Genomic DNA, 18430 nt, shown 5'->3' with positions numbered 1-18430 from the left:
AATATAATCAAATCCTATGAGATAAAATATGGTATGCATTCAAGAAGTCTGCTGGCTGTGGTCAAAAAAGTCCCAAAGGTGGCCAAGATGGTGTGATTGAAGCTCCAGCTGTTTTTTATGTGTAAGTTGCATGTGTATGTGCAATGCATGTAAAAAACAGGCAGAGCTTCAGTCACACACTTGTGGCTACCGTCTGTATTTCTTTTTTACTATACCCTGTGGACTCCCCATATGCATTCATTGTGCTTTGCACAACAAGAGGCTGTAGGCAGGTTGCATTTGTAATGAAAGAGGAGTGGGGAAACATACAGTATCTACTGTATGTGAATATGCCTAAATGCTACTCAAAGGGAGCACATTCACAAGAAACTGGTAAAATTAACCATGGGATTCTTTCTTTCAAAAACATTGTTCTGTTTTGTAAAACTAAGAATATACAGTGTGTGTGTAGAGAGAGAGAGAGATTCTTATATTAGGTATTTATATTTCTGTAGCAAAAAGTCTGAAAACTAGTTAATAAATGTTTTGTAATTTTATTATTACTTACACCAAAGAAAACATGAAAGTAACAGAAAGTAACAGAAAGAAGAGGGAGACAGAGGTTCAAAAAAGAGTAGAGAAATAAAAGGGATGGTTTTGTCTAAAGGAAGAAAGCCTCTTCCTCCACTGACTGCTTTGCCTTCTGTATCTGCATTTGATAGGGCATTTGGGGAAAGTATTTATGGGTGGGGCCTGAAAGAATGCCCCTTTTCTTTGTTTCAAATTCCAGTGTCTGAATGTCAATCTAGTTTTTCTTTAAAGAGAAGGAAGGTGCTGACCTAATCTTCTACAGACCACACATCCCATATTGTTTGTTTTCTGTATCTGTCCATTTCAATGAATTCTTTTATTTGTTTTCAGGAATTTTCCAAGACTTTGAGATCCAGGACACAACATTTACATGAGCCTCCAACCTTGTTTTCTTCTTACTGACTATTACTGAGTATTGCTATATGTCAAAATATGTTTTTCTTCATTTTTTTGTCCAATGAATTCAGTGGCCTGGTAAACGTGAGTACATAGGGAATTTCAAAATACTAAAAATATTCTTGTATTTGAACCAATTGTTTTAGTATTTTGAATTTAAATATTGATTCATCACTATCAAATACTGAAATGGCCTTCCCATGTTTGAAACTCTCACTGCCTCATCTAAAAAAGGCCCTGTTATTTAAACTCAAAATGAATCACCAACACTTTTCAAACTACAATGATATAGCAAGCGTAACACCTTGGGTTAGATTTGGAGTTCATATTCCATGAACAGAAGAGACTTTTCCATCTGTAGAGTGCTAAGCCTCCTTTCCTGTTTTGCCCCTAGCTTTATCTCATTATACTTCAGACAGCTTTCCAGCCCTTTGGGCAGATTCTGGAGGAAGTAGGTGGCTCTGGGGAAAAGAAACCCACAGTGACATCTTCTGTTGGACTGTGGTTTGAATGAACTCAATTCATTAACAGTGCAATTCATTATCAAACTTGTAATTTTTTTCAGTTGTTTTGTAATGATTTGCAAGTACAATAATACCATCTGGGCTTCTCTTTAAATAGTTTGGTCTAGTGGTTTAGGCACCAGGCTAGAAACCAGGAGACTGAGAGTTCTAGTCCTACCTGAGGCATGAAAGCTGGCTGGGTGACCTTGGGCCAGTCACTCTCTCTCAGCCCAACTCACCTCACAGGGTTGCTGTTGTGGGGAAAATAGGAGGAGGAAGGAGTATTTGGTATGTTCACCACCTTGAGTTATTTATAAAAAAAATTAATAAAGACGGGATAAAAATTCTTTTAAAAAAAGTCCTTTTGTCTTTATAATATATGAAACTAGTTAAATTAGAATTCTTGTACCTAAACAGATTTGCATTCTTTTAAATGTACTGTATATCTTAATATATTTCTTACCATACAATCTGCTCTATTTTATTCTTGCTTCTAATTTTGAAAGCAAGATACGTTCAAATGATAAAACAAGCTCATTGTCAGTGCGAACTAGAACTAAAATAAATGACTAATGCTATCTAAAGCTATTATTAAAGAAGGAAGTATAGTTAGCATGATCCATTTTGTAACACAATATATATGGCTGAATAATATATCACTGAAAATGTAAAACATCTTATGAAAATAAATTCTCACTTTCAAAGTCATGATATTTTGGTGAGATTCTTTATAATGTCCTTCTCTGTGCTCTCTTAGAGAGGATACCTGTACTAAATGGTGAGGTTAGCCACACTATATTAATAATGCTTATACAAATGATAAAGTATTAAAGCAGAAAGGCTTTGTGTTACCACAGGAACCACTGGATCATTCTATAAATCACTAGGGTGGTTACCTTCTAAATATGTTACATGAGATAAAGCAGAATCTTTTTGTATAATAAATACAGTATTTTTTTCTTTTGAATAATTTTAATCTATAGTCTGTTATTGATTCCTCTTCCCAAATACTGACTTGTTGGAGAAAACATAAAAATATCGGTATATACAGTACAGTATATTGTAGTTTTAAAAGCTACAATTATGGAAATTATCTATTTCCATTTTATTATACAAATGCCAATCATTTACCATACTGCATATTTTCAATCAAACAGACTAGTTTTTAGGGAGTCTTAAAGAAACCTCATTAATTAGGACAAAACATTGCTCATTTCTTAACCTTAAAGTTTTCTCTGAACTTGTATTTATAAACACTTTTTGTGGGGGAGGGAGCTGGGAGTATAACAACAAAGTATAGTCTAATTTTCCTTGGATAGAATTTTCTTGCAACACCACACCCCTTTATTAACCTTTCCAATATGATGGCCCTCAAGATTGTCATGGAAATGCTTTGTCACAACAGAATCTGGTTTTTTTCTTAGTTGTTATGTACAAAAAAGGAGGAGGAGGAGGAGGCCGTTACAATTGTCTGGGAGATCTACATGTTTCCCATTTTAAGCTTCTTTGTTACAGGAAAATGATAATCCTGGGAATGGGAAAATTTAACTGTTGGTTTAAATACTGTATTTCATTTTTGACAACCTTATGGTCATTTCTTGTGGCTCACCGCCAGTTGGAACAGGGTCATAGCCAAAACTGAATGACTCATTCACTCACGCTCATTCACTCACATACACAAAAGGGAAGAGGAATCAGTTACCACAAGGTTGGTCCAGGGAGGAAGAGTGAATTTGAAACATCCACACCCTCCCCTCAGCTGTCCTTGAAGGCTGATACAGGAAGATGCCCTACCCGGAGAGACAAGGCCCCCGTGACTCTGGTCACACAGAAACAACAGAGCATGTGCTCCTCCGGTGCCTGTATTACAGAGACATTCATACTAGCCTCACCTCACCATTACTGCATAAATACCCAGGGTGCACAGGACAGTATTACACCTCCCTGTAATATTGCTATCAGATACCAACCCTGCTACAACATACAATGTTGCCACATTCTGCGCAGCAGCGCTTAAAATTCGTCAGATGATGATCGGCACCATAAACTACTCTTAAGGATTATCTAATTCATCATACTAGAGTCCTCTGTAAATTGATAGATATAGTGTGTCACATACTAACCTTTATGCTCTCCTATACCCATCTAATGCTCCTACACCCCCTTTCAGATTTATTTTAGACTTTTGTGTTTTAATATTATTTTCTAGACTTTAATCTATTTTCTATCCTGACTAAGCAAAGACCACGCCGAGACGAGGAGAAAGTCTCTAGTGTTTTATTACTGCTATTGTAGACAGAAAATCCTACCAAACTGAAGGAGCGTGAGAAAACCCATACAGCTAAACCCCAAAAGTCAAGGCGGGTCTGTTCTGTGTCTCTTTGAATGACAGTTCAAACTCTCTAAACTATGCATGCGTTTTCCCCCCTAGATAGGGGTCCCCTCCTGCTCACCATCAGTGCTCAAGACATTTTCTATGTTTTCAACTTACTGTACTCTACCCTCCTTATGATGGTCTTTGACCGTAATAAAGATTTGATTTGATTTGAAACATCTACATGTCCTCATATAATTAGGCCAGGGACCACAAGTTCTATAGCTGAAGTTTAGAAAAAGTGAGTTTAACAAGTCTATAACAAAGAAAAAGTTGACAAACGTTTTAAAAATGATTCAAAGGTAGTACCTGGGGATTGAGAGTGTTGTTTTCTTTCCTAACGTGAACAATGCCAGAGATACAAAGTGGACCAGCAAATCCAAGCAAATCTGCCAGAATGCGGAAAGTGCTGCTTAGAACCAAAGGTCTTCCAAAGCCATAGCAGAGGGCACACCAAATACTCTTAGATCCTTGTGGGTATGGAGTGTCTTTATTCTGTCCAATAATAATAACTATTATTAAAAACTGTCAATTCAGGGGGGAGGACATTTTAAAAATTTAAAAACATTCTAAAATAAGGAACACATACAGATTGGTTTTTAAGTCCTGACCTTTACTAGAAGAGATTGTAATTGTTTTATTTTCCTGCAAGTCCAAGTAGGCCATGGGGGAAGGGGAAATAAGTTAAAATTACCATCCCAACCCATTTGTTACCATTCAACTATAGATCTATCTCTGTCTAACAATTAACTCATAATTACTTCACTATGTATTACACTAGATGGTTAGGAAAGCATTCCTATACTAAATGAAATCCATTTGTTTTGCAGTCATACCTTTTGTGCTTGAAAAGCCTGGTTAAGGCGCATGTAATTGGTCAAAGCTCTCATTGCAATAGGCAGTTTGCCTATAGCTTTCAAATCTATCGGTTTCTTGTGGGCAGTTTTAATAAAAGCATTCATCCACCAGTATGTTCCTTTGGACAGGAGATTCACAAAAGGCTGCAGGAATCTGACTCCAAGATCCTGAAGATCCTCAGGAGGTTTAACTTCTTTGGGTTTCTTGAAGAAAACATATCTCTAAATTTTATAAGGTCAAAAAGAATCAGCAAATTAATGTGAAGGCAGATAAAATAATCATTCCCCTGCTCAGGATGACCAGACAATCATGAATTTTAGAGTTTTTATTTCTCAAGGGGTTCTGTTTTTTTCCAGTATTTGACTAGAAAAGGTACTCAAACAGCAAAATGCAGATTCTCTAAAACCAAAATGATATAACATGAAATTTTAAAAATGCTTTGGCTAAACTACTTTTACAATGAAAAATGTTTTTCAAAAACATAACTAGAATTCATTCCCATGTAATATCATCCAACAGGTTCATGACTTGGAAAATAGTAAATATTTGTCTGATTAGTGCTGTGTCTCTATTAGATGCTATTCATCCTAGGAATCAAAAGTTAAGCTCAATTTGGATGGATAAGCACCTTGTAATTCCAGGATATTGAATTATAATTTCTATCATTGTGTCATTAATGCCTGGAAAAAGATAGAGATTTAAGCATTTTGTCTCCTATTCTGAGTAAATAATAACAGTTATAATTAAACTGATTTGGGGCTAGACTTACATAGCTTGCAACTTGATAATTTTACCAGACCAAACCTCATTTTCATCAGAAGGCATGAAAAAGATAGGACCTAAATGTAACTAGCTGGATATTATGTGATGTCCTATCTCTGCCACTTAAATACACACACACACACACGCATACACACATACAAATACATACACACAAAAGGCTCAGGAAAGTATTTATAGAACTTCTGAACTATGGAATTGTTCTGGAAGTAGCTAATGATGAACAGCATTATTTCTCACTAATATGAATCATTTATCTAATCTAACTCCAGATTTATTTTTGATGAATGAGTGCCAGACTGTTTGGCACCATCTTACAGAACAAGTTAGTTTTATAAGCCTTGCCTCAGAATGATTTCAACTGGCTAAAGTTCCGGCCAGCAGATCAAAGTAGAAAGAACCTAGCTGTCTAGCTTTCTCTCATGTTCTTCTTCCCTGAACTATCATGCCCATACAATTAACTCTTCTCTGTGGATTATTTTCTGGGAGAATGTTGGTCCACATATCACTAAAGATCTCTTTCTGTTTATTATCCTACAAGATAATCAAACATGAAGGACTCATCACCCACTGTGATCCAAGGCCTGGGGAAAGAGCCAAATTGTCAGAGCTCTTTTGAACATGACCAGGGTGGGGGCTATACATATATCAGGGGATGCTGTTCCAGAGGGCAGGTGCTGCAACAGAGAAGGCATGCTTCAATAGATGATACTGCCTAACAGATAAGACTGAAACATGCGAACTGCCTGATCATACTGGCTGGGCAGAAGCCACAGAAGACAGAAGGTCCTTTAGGACTGGAATTGAATCTGTTCAGGCAAAAAACAAAAACAAAAAAACACCCTTTACTAATTTAACAGTAAACTTTAATTTTAGATGAATGAAAAACTAGTACATTATAATTTTAACTGAAATCTCATAGAACTCCTTTGAGCATAGTAGCATGCATACGAATTTACTATATGTAAGATTTGTTGCACTTTTAGAGAACTTAGATTTAAGCATTTAATTTCTGAATTCTCATAAGTTTATTTGACAGATTTATAAAGGATGGATCAGGAAATATAACTTACCCTCACTCGGATTACATTAATTTCTACAATTAGCAGCATTCCATAAAGTACAACTAAAAGTGCTGTAAGGCAAAATCGAAGCTGGAGTGGTCCAATATTATTATCACAAAACTTGACAAACTTGATGGTTTTGGTTATAAAAGCCAAAGTCCAATAGAACAGCAAGGCTGTTGAAAACAAAGGAATAGTACGAGATGCTGATAATAAGAGGAATTACTGAAGATATATTATATTATTTTAAAAAGGATCTACACTCTGAAGATTGATTTAAGCTCAGTATAATAAATTAGATTGCAATGGTTACTAGAAAAACTGCATTGTTAACCAAGTGTATAACCCAAAACAATAGATGCACTTCTTTCTTATTGTTTATAATCTTTGATTCCAATTTCAGTGAAACATTCATTCAGTGTGTTGGTTTGTGCATGAGGGGGAGTTGGAGAAACGCTAGTCAACTCATAGAATACATCTGAAGTAGGCAGAAAACAACCTTTGTAGATCTCAAATATACAGGTAGAACACAATCCTCAGAATTTTTTTTAAAGTCAATATAAAAATAAATTACACATATATATGTTTATGTTAATAATTTCAACATAATATCCTTTATTTAGAAATGTTTTTACTTGCTTTTGGCAGCATTTGAAATGTAGAAGAAAATATGATTTGAAAAAAATCTGATAGTAAAGAAAATATAAAATTGAGAGCCAAGTAGTTACTCTACCACAGATAGCTAAAAAAAGGACATCATAGATGTTCATGTTGAGGATAGATATAAAACATTTTTTTAAAAATAAAAAAATTACTTTTTCTTTGATCAATATGACAGATGGTAACACTACTTCACCTTCAAGCCATTATCATTTTCTGCCAGTTTAATAATTGCTCTGCCACCCCCAGCTGACCTTTGCTGTCTTCTTCCTCCTGCTGCTGCTGAGGCATACCTGGCCTGGCCTGGCCCTGCCACCCTTGTCCAAATCACACACGGCCTTGTCTAAATCGTGTGCGGCCTCTTACAAAGCTTTGGAAGGCTTCAAAGCCTCACAAGAAGGCCACATGTGATTTGGACAAGGCTGCACGTGGCCTTGGGAAGAAGGCCTGGCATGGCCAGCAGCTGCCTTGTGAAGGGCCAGACCAGGCATGCCTCATCAGCAGCAGGAGGAAGAAGATGGCAAAGGTCAGCTGGGGCAGCAAAGCCAGCAGGGCAGCAGGGCCAGTGGTGCCCAAGGCAGCAGGGCTGGCGGAGTGCAGGGCGGCCAAAAGGGCAGAAACGGGGGGAGATGGGTGGGCGGGGGGAGTTGAAGCACCCCTCTGGTTGTAACTATGGGCAGGCTGCCAAGTGCCCAAATTTTGATCATGTGACCGTGGGGGTGCTGCAACAGCAGTAACTTTGGGGACCTGGTGTAACTACCATTCATTCAGTGCTGCCACAACTTCGAATGGCTGCCGAACAAATGGTTGTTAAATGAGGACTACCTGTACTCTGCTTTCACCAAGGGCTCAGCAGGGAAGCCAAGGGGGCAAATGACGTCAGTCATGATGCAAACTTCACCATATGTACCTGAATGCAGTTGTATTTTCATAAACAGAAAATCAGTAGGAGTTGGAAATTGCACAGAGAACTACAGTACTGTCACAAAAAAACCACACCGTTCACTGGATTTCATCTTTGTATTTCAAATATTTTGAGTGCTAATGCATAATAAACTAAACTCATTGGATAAAAGCAAAATAAATGTATTGATGTCTATATAAGAGCACTACTGCAGAAAAAAAATGGTAATGTATGCAGAAAAAAGGTCTCACTCTGAATCTTTTAGGCAGTTTAAGAAAACCTGATGATAATCAAAAATTTCAGAGTAATAATATTAGCAAGGTTATACTTCCTTTCCCAGTCTCTAGGTTTGATCATCTACCATAGTTAAAGCTTTCTCAGTCCTAATTCTTGGCTTGCAGCCTAATGGAAGTGAATGCACATAATGAACTGAGTTCACTTGCTATTGTTTGCTTCAGTTAAAACATATGGTTTAAAAGAGAGGGAGAAAAAAAAAAGCAGAGACAGGACAAGTCTCAGAATTATTTTGTTCTCTTCTCCATACACTTTGGATAGAGGAAAACAGTTCCCTTAACTGAATTTTGCAGAACAAATAATAATCATTGCCAATCCATTTCCTAAATAAATGCAATATTTATGATCTATTCCTTTAGGGATAGGCATAAAGAGGCAGCAAACAATGAACTTACTCTTTACAATATCATGGAATGAAGTTACTGCCATTTGTAGCTGTTTTCTATACGTGTACGCACACAGATATGGAACGCTATTGTTTAAGAGTATATAATACTTTTTCACTAAACTATTGTCCAGACTTGGAGAAATTAAAATGTTCTCTCTTTTTATTTCAAGACTACATACAATAAAAGTTGTAAGGCAATAAATGTATTCCTTATTTTAAAATACTAATGAAATGTATACAGTCTTAACCCCATTCTTGATACTTCCCTATATATGAAGTATCTAAAACGTGTATCTATTAAACAGAATAAATAGGCAATGTTGTATTAAGTGCAATCTTTCCTAAACAGTTTAAACAATCTTTGCTGAATATTATAAATAACTACTAATAAATAATTAAATTTCAGTCCAGCCTTTCTCCAAATGTCATGCTAAGTTTCCCAGGTGAGCTGTCATTGAAGCACTGATGAGTAGGCCCATATTTGTTTAATTGCAGCATTGTTCATGCAGTGCTTCTCACCAGTTCCTTCTCAGCAGATTGCTTATTCCCTAGTCAAACATGCAAAGTCATATCTCAGCAAAGAAACCTGGTACTCCACAGAAAAAGCTGTATACTATAGACTGAAACTACTGTTTTCTCTTTCTCAACAATATCAGATTAGCAGACTGTGGATTTTTCAGGGTCATCTTCAGTTTGAGATTGATTTTTAATTTATTACCAATCAAGTAGATAATTAGATCTTGTGGAGGTCTAATTGGCCCTACCTTTGATCATCCATAAGGATTCAGCATGCTTAGGGTATGGACACACTCAAAATCTATGTTTTGGACAACACAGAATACAGAGATTCAGCCATTAATTTATTAAGACCTGTGTGTAAACCTGAATAAATGAACAGGGCAAGTGGGCTGCAGTTAATCATATGTATGATGCTGTTATTGATGTTGGGCTCTAGGGAACAGTTGAGATTGCTGCTGCTGTATCAGCCTCCCTGCTTTGGGAGATGAAGCGAAAGAATAGATACCTAAAATGCTGCTAGAAGAAGAGTAAATCTGACAGAACTTATTTAAGAGTACACATGAGAGACTACATTGTGATGATAAAAGCAGCAAAATGTAACTATCTTTAACTTTCTGCTCTTATTGTATCTGCTGATTGCTGACTAAGAACATCTACAAGGCCACTGTGAGAACTGTTCAAGGCAGCTGTTAGATAAAGTCACTTGGAGCCACTTGGAATTGAACTCTGGCTGGATGGGCAGAAACCGGGTGAAACTCAACTCTAGCAAGATCAAGAGGCTGTGCATTAATGGATCATCCTGTTCTGGGGACATCCCAAGTTCAACTGTAGAAGAGATTTCACTTCCCCAGATGGAACTGATTTGCAATCTGTTTTTTTTCCCCCTGAACTCACAGCTCTCCTCGAAGTGTGGAGAGCTGGCAGCTGTGGCCAGGTAAGCCTTTGTAGAGATTCATCTGCTGTGCCAATTGTGCCCTTTCCTGGAGTGAGAGGCCTTTCTCACAGTCACTCACACCTTAGTCATCTTGCACATGGATTACTGCACTGCACTCTATATGGGGTTGCCCTTGAAAAGGGGACTCAGAAGCTACAGCTGTTCCAGACCTGGCAACCTAAGTACTTCCAAGCATGCCTTGGCAAGAACATGTTACACTCTGCTGCAGACTTGCACTAGTTATCAGTGGGCTTCCAGATGTAATTTAAAGAAGTGGTTGTCTCCTATAAGGCCCTACATGGTGTGGGGCCTGGATATTTGTGGAATCCCTATCTCCAACTGTTTCTGCCCAGCTGGTAAGATCCAGCAAGGTTGGCATGTTTTGGATTCTGAAACAATGTCCTCCTACAGGACCCAGGAGGCATGCCTTCTCTGTTGCCGCACCTGCCTTTTGGAAGAGCATTGGCCCTGAGGTCCATATGGCCCTGACCATGCTATTCTTTAAGAAAGCCTTAACGATCTGTCTCTTTCAGCAAGCAGTGGCCCAGAAGGTTGTGTAAGATAACCATTGAGATTGAGATGGTTTGTTAATTAATTGTTTTGTCCCTCCCGCAACCTTAGCTACTTTTTTTGTCATTTTGATTTATTACATCATTGGTTTTAATCCTTGTAAGCTACCCAGGTTCATAGAAATTGAAATACGAAATAAATAAATAAATTCTCAATCTGTTCCACCATATATTCATTATTGATAAAATTTAATAAACTGGGCCAGACTGTTATGATTGAATCCAGAATAATCTTATTCCATGCATATTTATCACAATAGTGCCATTTTTAAATGCAATTCTTTCCAAAGAATAATGGACAGTATGAAGTGGAAGTAAGACTAGAGGAATTAAAAAGTCACTGAGATAGTTGAGACAGCCTTTGAGAGATCAATGCCACTTTTGAATCTGTCAAGCACTACTGAAAGCTTTTTAGAGCTACCTAGTGGTACATCTTGTAGATTCTATTAAATTAATGCATTGGTACAAGATGTTCCACTGAGTATATCTAAATTAAAGATGCAGGATATACCTTTTTGTTTACTTTCTCCATATATGGTGTGTGTGTGTGTGTTTTTGTGTGTGTTTGTATGTGTTTTTTTTTTTACAAATGTTAATCATAACCCTTCTTAGTCATAATTTTCCAAATACTCAAAAGCTATTAATGTAGTAACTTTTACTTGCAGGAAATATGTCCTGCTTCTTGATTATTTAGTTACCCTTTTCACCTTTTCTAGCTCTATATCCTTTTTGAGATAGGAGAACAGAACTGTACAGTTTTCTGAAAATAGATACACCATAGATTTACACAAATGCATCTTGCTGTAATCCATTTCATTTTCAGTTGTTTTTGTCTAATGTATTCCATATTAAGAAATGTGTGTTATTCATCACCATTGGACTGTGAATTAACAGAAGGGTATTGCCTATCTTTTTATTATTTTCATTACAATAAATAAACAGCAGGTTATTTATCCAAATGGAAAGATACCTTTTACATTGTATATTTGGGCTGCAGTAAAACCAAAATCTTCCATTAAATATATAGCTAGATTTATTATCATTATTAAAAAAAACCTATTTAATATAGTGACTCAAAAATCTCACTTGGAGAAGATAAAATTATCAAGATCAAACAAGCATATAATATTATGTAAAAAAAGAAGCCCTAAAACAAATAACAGGGACTTTGAAAGAATCTGAGGAACTTCATTGACAGGTTCATTCTGTAACATTGTAAGCAGGTTTCCTGAGACATTTCCGGTAAATGAAATCTTCATCGTCTCTTTATATTCCAAGATATAACAAATGCACATGAAATTTAGATAACTATGTGCTCTCATTCTTGAAAGGAATGCTTTATGTAATAGTGAAAATATGCAAACTGTTGTTTTTCGCTTTAATTTTGTACATTACCTAGAATTCATTCACTGAGGTGACAACAAAACCCCATAAATAAATAAATAAATAAATAAATAAATAAATAAATAAATGGCATACAGCGCTATTAACATAAAATGCAGGTGCATAAACTTAATAGATGATTCATGCGTCTACCTCATATCTATGTTGCAAGAAAACTATGGGAAATATTAGACATGCTTGGGAATAGTGTCTTGGAGAAGTATACCCTTACTTTCAACTAAACTAGGGAGCCAAGAACATTTCTCAGAAAACTAGGAAACTGTTCTAGTTTTGCAATATGAAATTAATGTATTGTAATATCCTCCAAAACTGTTTTGGAATAACTAAAACCCTGTGTATTTTTGTCTATAATACAATTTCATAAGAACATACTGTATAAAGATCAAAGGCTTTTCTAATCAACCATTATATTCCCAAGCTGGCCACCCCACATTCCTTACAGCTGATACATACCTATTAATAACTTTGGAAAATTGGATGTTTCAATGTTGTGATAGTAAACAATTGATGTGATGGCTGCCAAAAATGCCATCCCTGGTGGCATGTATAGGTGCAAGTGACGAGATTCTGAAACCCTAAGTAAAATGAAACATGATTTAATAGCTATATTAATTTTTTCAAAGAGAAATATTAATACACATACATAAAATAATGCACATACCTCCAGCTGTCTCCAGATGGAGGATTTTCATATGTACACATAAGGAAGCACATCAGAGCTATATCATCTAAGGTAAATCACTGGATCCGTATGAACCCAGTGAACAGTTTTATATAGCCCCACTTTTATCTTCATATAGCATCTTCATTATTTAGAATAAGGATACAGGAGAAGGGGAACTGATGTGCCTGTATTTGTACTGCTTTGGTGAATACCAAATACATACAGCAATTGAGAGCATCTGGGCAACCTTATCTGGGGGTGGAACTGAACAGGGTTACCCAGTCAGTACTTGAATGGAAGACTGCCAAGGAGTATCAGCATTTCAGAAATTGTGGATGAACGCAGTGACTAACTGTTTCCATAGCGCTACCAAGAAAATAGCATGGCCATCAGGAATTGAGCTCACTTCAAAGAAGACTGTTAGAAAAGAAGGGGGGCGGGATAAAAAATTTAGTTTAGAGCCCACAAGCAGCCCATCAACATCTCTTTTGTGAAACTCAGACCTCCCAAAGAGTAGGACCTAAATGTAGTTCTTCTGTTGTATTTCTGAGTTTTGAGAGCAAAATAAACTTAAGAAATTCAACATACTCTAACTCTTGAAACTGATTCCAAATTGGGTATTGGCCTTACCCTCTTTTTAATTTGATCTCATATACTCTACAAGTCCTAAGCTTCTGTAGCCAAGAAGACTGTTACAAGGAGAAAATGCTTGGGCTTTCAGTGCTGATAGATATTTGAACTATAAAAAATCAAAATTCCCCTTTCCACACTTGGTTCCTGAGATGTATGTGTATATTAATACTCCTTAAGTGCAAGCCAAGGATTCGGGATTACTGTAGATCTTGACTTCAGTCTTAACTGAACATTTGTTCTGTAAAAGGAATGGAGTTAATATTTATATAATGGGACTTTCTCCCGTCTTCCTGGAGCTCCTGCTTTCCCAAACTGCTCTAAGGTATTAGGGAAAATTGGGTAACAAATGGTTTAGATGTAACCCTTGTCTTCCTAAATCTTTCTGCTGCTGCCAACAATCTTCCCACTGGCTTGTGCACCTCCCATCTTTAACTGTACCGTTTACAACAATAGTTAAAAAGGTGTTTTATTCAGTTTTAGTTCACAGTGACAAAAAGATGAAGTATAACTTAGAAAATCAATAAAAACCAATTTGTGCAAACCAGACCAAACCGGCTAGATAACACTACAACTGGTATCTCTTCAGCATGGTGTGATAAATGGTGTGAAACACTGCCAATGGAAGCAGTTATTAGTAAAAATGCATTCCTCAGCCCCACCCCCAGTGTGGATGCAAGAATTATTTAGGAGACAAATAAATGAATAATAACTGCCAGAGGAGAACCATGTTAGTCTATGATAGCCCAAAATCAGAGAGTCTGGTAGCACCTTTTCAAATTAACAAATTTTATTAAATAAAATAAGTAACTGTTAAATACTCGTAGAATAACACATATCTGTTTCTTCAACATTGCAATGAAAAATGTTGTTAACCTTTGCCTTTTTACCAGTGTGGTCTCGTATTTTCAAGTGAACAGCACTGTAGGTTGAAGGTCTCAAATTCCCAAATGCTCTTATTAGGGGGGAAAAAACTTTGCATCACAACCCCTTTTGGAATAGATTGGATTCAGCTTTATACGTTTTGAGGTCAGTGCATTTCTTTTCTCTCTCTTTGGATATTATGAACCTTTATAGGTATAGGAACCATAGAGAATATAGAATATATTCACAACAAAGTGATAAACAGAATATAATCATCTGGCTAACTAAAAACAATTGAGTGTGCATGTATATATGCAATATCAGTTGTTGTTGTTGTTGTTGTTATTTTGGGATATATGTCACAAGATCACTAAGCTAATCACCATGAACTTAAGATTCAATTCCTAACAAGCAGAATGGTCCAGCAAGTTATGTTAGAATAAAAGTATATACATTGTGTATTCTTACCCATCTGACACGATCCCCTCAGCTATTTCACATACCAGCACAAACAAAAGGATAAAAGTCAAAATCCACCGTAAATTATGCCCGGGAAAATGAAGCCAAGTGCTGTGATGGATATGAACTTTGGAGCTTTGACTTCCCCATCCTAAATATAAAAAGCAGATCATCACCATTAACTTACAATATATTGATCTTTTCAGGTTTTTCACATAATAAATTAAAAGAGAGATTTAAAAAAAACACAGTGAGAAATACTTGATTAAAGACCAGCTTTGGCACTGATACTGCATTTGTAGGAAAAACAACACCACCTAATCGTATTAAGAGCATAGCATGACATACAGATGAAACCAAAGATCTATTGTAATTAGGCTAGGAATTCAAAACAATCATAGAACTTTTCAAGGTAATTCATCCTATAGATTGAGAAACTAATCATTTGGATTTAGTTTCACTGAAGAGAATAAGGAAAATATTTTCAGGTTCATAACAGCCATGAATCCAATCAGCAACAATAGTGAGTATAATAGTTAGAAGTCTGGACTTCCTTGGGAAGTACATACAGAAAAATCACATTCATTCCTTACAGAGTAACTGTGAGGATAAAAGTGAGGGGGATGGTTATAAACTCTGTGAAGGAAATGTGGGAAATGGCTGTACTATTTTCTCCACAAATAAGTTCAGCAAGACTGGGTTCAGCATCAGTGTGAATAATGCCTTTCTTTATATGCATATCTCTTTTTAAAACTGTTAATTGCAATTGCATTGTAATCCATCCAGAAAACTCTTGTTGGGCAGATTAAAATAATAAATAAGCAAACAAACATAGATCCATGATTACAGAGAACATTCTTTCCACAAACAAGAAAACAATTATATGGAGATGCTGTGAATGATCAGTGAACCACTGAGTGGGGGAAAGCATAACTAACATCAAAGAAAGCTAGCACTGGTGCTTTTTTATACTTCACATATATATTTCTCATATACAAATTCTACTTTTTTTTTGTCTTGAAAAAGAGGCCTAGAAATACATCTTGTCAAAATAACTTGTCAGTCATTATGGATTCATTAGTTTAGGAATCTAATTCAAAGTATTTTATTAAAAGTTCTAATAGTTCAAGGACTGGGTTATTTTGTTGCATGCTGGCAATGTAAATGATTATTAAATTAACTGAAAATGCATAATTTTATTAATTTTATTGTATTTATTAAACAAATTTATATAACTGCCCATCTACCAAAAGGAACTCTGGGTAGCCATATAAATGGTTTAAAACTAAGAAATACTGTGCTAAGGAAAATGTTATTCATCTTCAGATAGGAAACTCCTACTGTTAGTAATTAAAATCACTGTTCACTATCCATATACTTCCCCCCATCCAAACACACCCACAGTTGGAAGAGGTGAGAAAACATAAGAGGGCTGAAAGTAGAAAAAATTATCATCTGGAAGGTCCCTATCATCTCCCACACGCTGAGGAATATCTTCATTAACTATTTACAGTGAGATTATTTTCTGTTATTTTCCTCTGCTTAGAAATTTCAGACTCTCCTTTTAAAGTCACCATAACCTCGTTGCTCAATTCCATTTCATACTGTGAGTCATACATCCCCTTTGTTTATGATACCTGACAATTCAGCTGTGTTTGCAAAAGAAAAAAGTTTGATTTCACTAAACCTATTGGAGACCCAGCCAAGTGGACTCGATGGAACCTGCACCCCATCCATGCCATTGGCTGCCAAAGGAGATTTGCCTGGGTGAAGCGGGGGGCCGGCGAAAGAAGAAAGCAGGTCAGCTTCGTTCAGCCCACAAGGAGTTCGCTTACTTCAATTCACCCGTTCCCTGGAGGTCTGCGAATAAGCAGCCGGTCCTCCTGTTTCCTGCGCCCCGCTGAAGATGGGCGACGCCAAGGAAGGTGACCCAGAAGCGCAACCCAGTTGGGAGGTTGGTCCGCGGGACGGGGATTCTGCTGGGAAGCGGGGATGTGGGCGCAGCAAACCGCGGGAGGGACAGGCGCTAAGAATTGGAAAGCATTTCTTTGCCCGCCCCGCGCTCCCTCCCTCCTCCGCACGCTGCACTCACCTATGAAGAGAATGGGGAATGTGATGAAAAGCAGGAAAACGTGAGGGACCACGTTCAGGGCGTCCACGAAACAGCCGTTGTTGAGCACCCCGTCGGTCACCTTGTAGGCAGCCGAGTTGTTGTCGCTGCCACAGAAAGCCAACGGCATGGTGGGGGGCGGCAGCGGCGGCGGGATGAAGGGGAGGCCGGACCGCACAGGCACACGGCGCGGTTGAAAGGCTCCGGCTTTCCTGCCTTGGCGGCGCTCTCCGTGCACCTTTACCTGAGGGACGCCGTGGCCGGGCCGGGCCGTTCGCGCGGCAGTGAGGCGGTGCGCGCGGAGAAAGCCATCAGAAGGCGTCCAGAAGCGCTTCCTCGGCAGCACACGCGCGCGTGCTGGAGGGTTTGCCGCGCGGAGGCGCGCGGACCTGCCTTCGGCGCCGACAGGTGAGCGGCAGAAAGAGGGGATGCTTTGGTCGCGCTGAGCCGGGCGGTTGGCGGCGGCGAGGATTCCCGCTGGCAAAAGCGGCGCGCGCGTGCGCTTTCTCCAACAATAGACCGGACGCTTTCGCCTCGCCGCAGCTCCGGGAGCAGCTGAGAGAAAGAGAAGGCGCAGCGCGGTACTTAAAGGAGCCGCTTCCTCACGTCGGCCAAAAAACGGCCTCTCCTCTGTCTTGCGGTCAGGCGTCCGTGCATGGGAAAGCCCGCGTCCTCTGTTTATAAACAGTTTTACTGCAGACAGGCCCACTTGACACTTGGCCCTGATTGCCTGGGGAGAGCATCAGGCTTTGCAGAGAGAAAAAGCAGCATACATAGTAAAATAGGAATGGAAGCGCACAGTGTAGTAGTAAGCGTTAAATAACATGATTTCGGCGGAATTTGGCTCGATGTCAGTGAAGCCCAGTTACACCAACCCACTCACTCACACGCACGTTCACAGCCTCAGCTGAGGCACTGCAATTGGCAGCACAATAAAACCCCAGTGCCATCATATTTATTCATTACTTACTCGTTTTCTTGAGAGAATAGTTTTTCTTGAGAAAGGGGGTGGTGATATTCAAAAGACATGTCATCCCACAAGTACTAGTAAAAGTACTAATAAAAACCTCTTGCCCTGTGTACTTTTATCCAAAACAATAGCTAACTTTTACAAAAATTGGGTTTTTCAAAATGGGATTTCATAGTTGGAAATAAATCAGATAAGTGGCTGGAAGGATGCAGCTATATGTATTTGATCTACTGAATGTTTTTTGAAGAAAGTTTAGTGGTAAGAAAGTCTGGAAAGCTTGTTAGGACTATTATAAATGGATGAACAAATTATTTCTTTCTAATGCATTAATGGAATGTATGCTTTCTACTTTGCACAATTTTATTTCTGAAACAAATCGTATTATTAGCAATGAATGGGGAAATCAGAATGAGAAAAGGGAATTGAAGCATGTGATCTCAAGTAGAAATAAATCATAATTTAAGTTGAAATACAGCAGAATACTATATATTTTTAATACTGAAAATAAAGTGAAAA

General features: G+C 37.8%; 1 protein-coding gene across 1 annotated transcript in view; it reads right to left on the bottom strand.

Annotated features, from left to right (window-relative positions):
• ABCC8 (ATP binding cassette subfamily C member 8) overlaps nt 1-17076 on the bottom strand; it is an 82101-nt gene extending 65025 nt beyond the window's left edge. The window contains 6 exon segments of the mRNA XM_063289398.1: nt 4122-4338; nt 4680-4922; nt 6555-6721; nt 12671-12792; nt 14844-14985; nt 16927-17076. Of these exon segments, the coding sequence (XP_063145468.1) occupies nt 4122-4338; nt 4680-4922; nt 6555-6721; nt 12671-12792; nt 14844-14985; nt 16927-17074 (1039 nt within the window). The 5' untranslated portion in view covers nt 17075-17076.
• Nucleotides 17077-18430: the final 1354 nt, after the last annotated feature.

Source organism: Candoia aspera, chromosome 1 (genome assembly GCF_035149785.1).
Source record: "Candoia aspera isolate rCanAsp1 chromosome 1, rCanAsp1.hap2, whole genome shotgun sequence".
Classification (NCBI taxonomy): domain Eukaryota; kingdom Metazoa; phylum Chordata; class Lepidosauria; order Squamata; family Boidae; genus Candoia; species Candoia aspera.
Note: the sequence above shows the minus strand (reverse complement) of the source record. Positions and strands in the feature narration are given on the sequence as shown.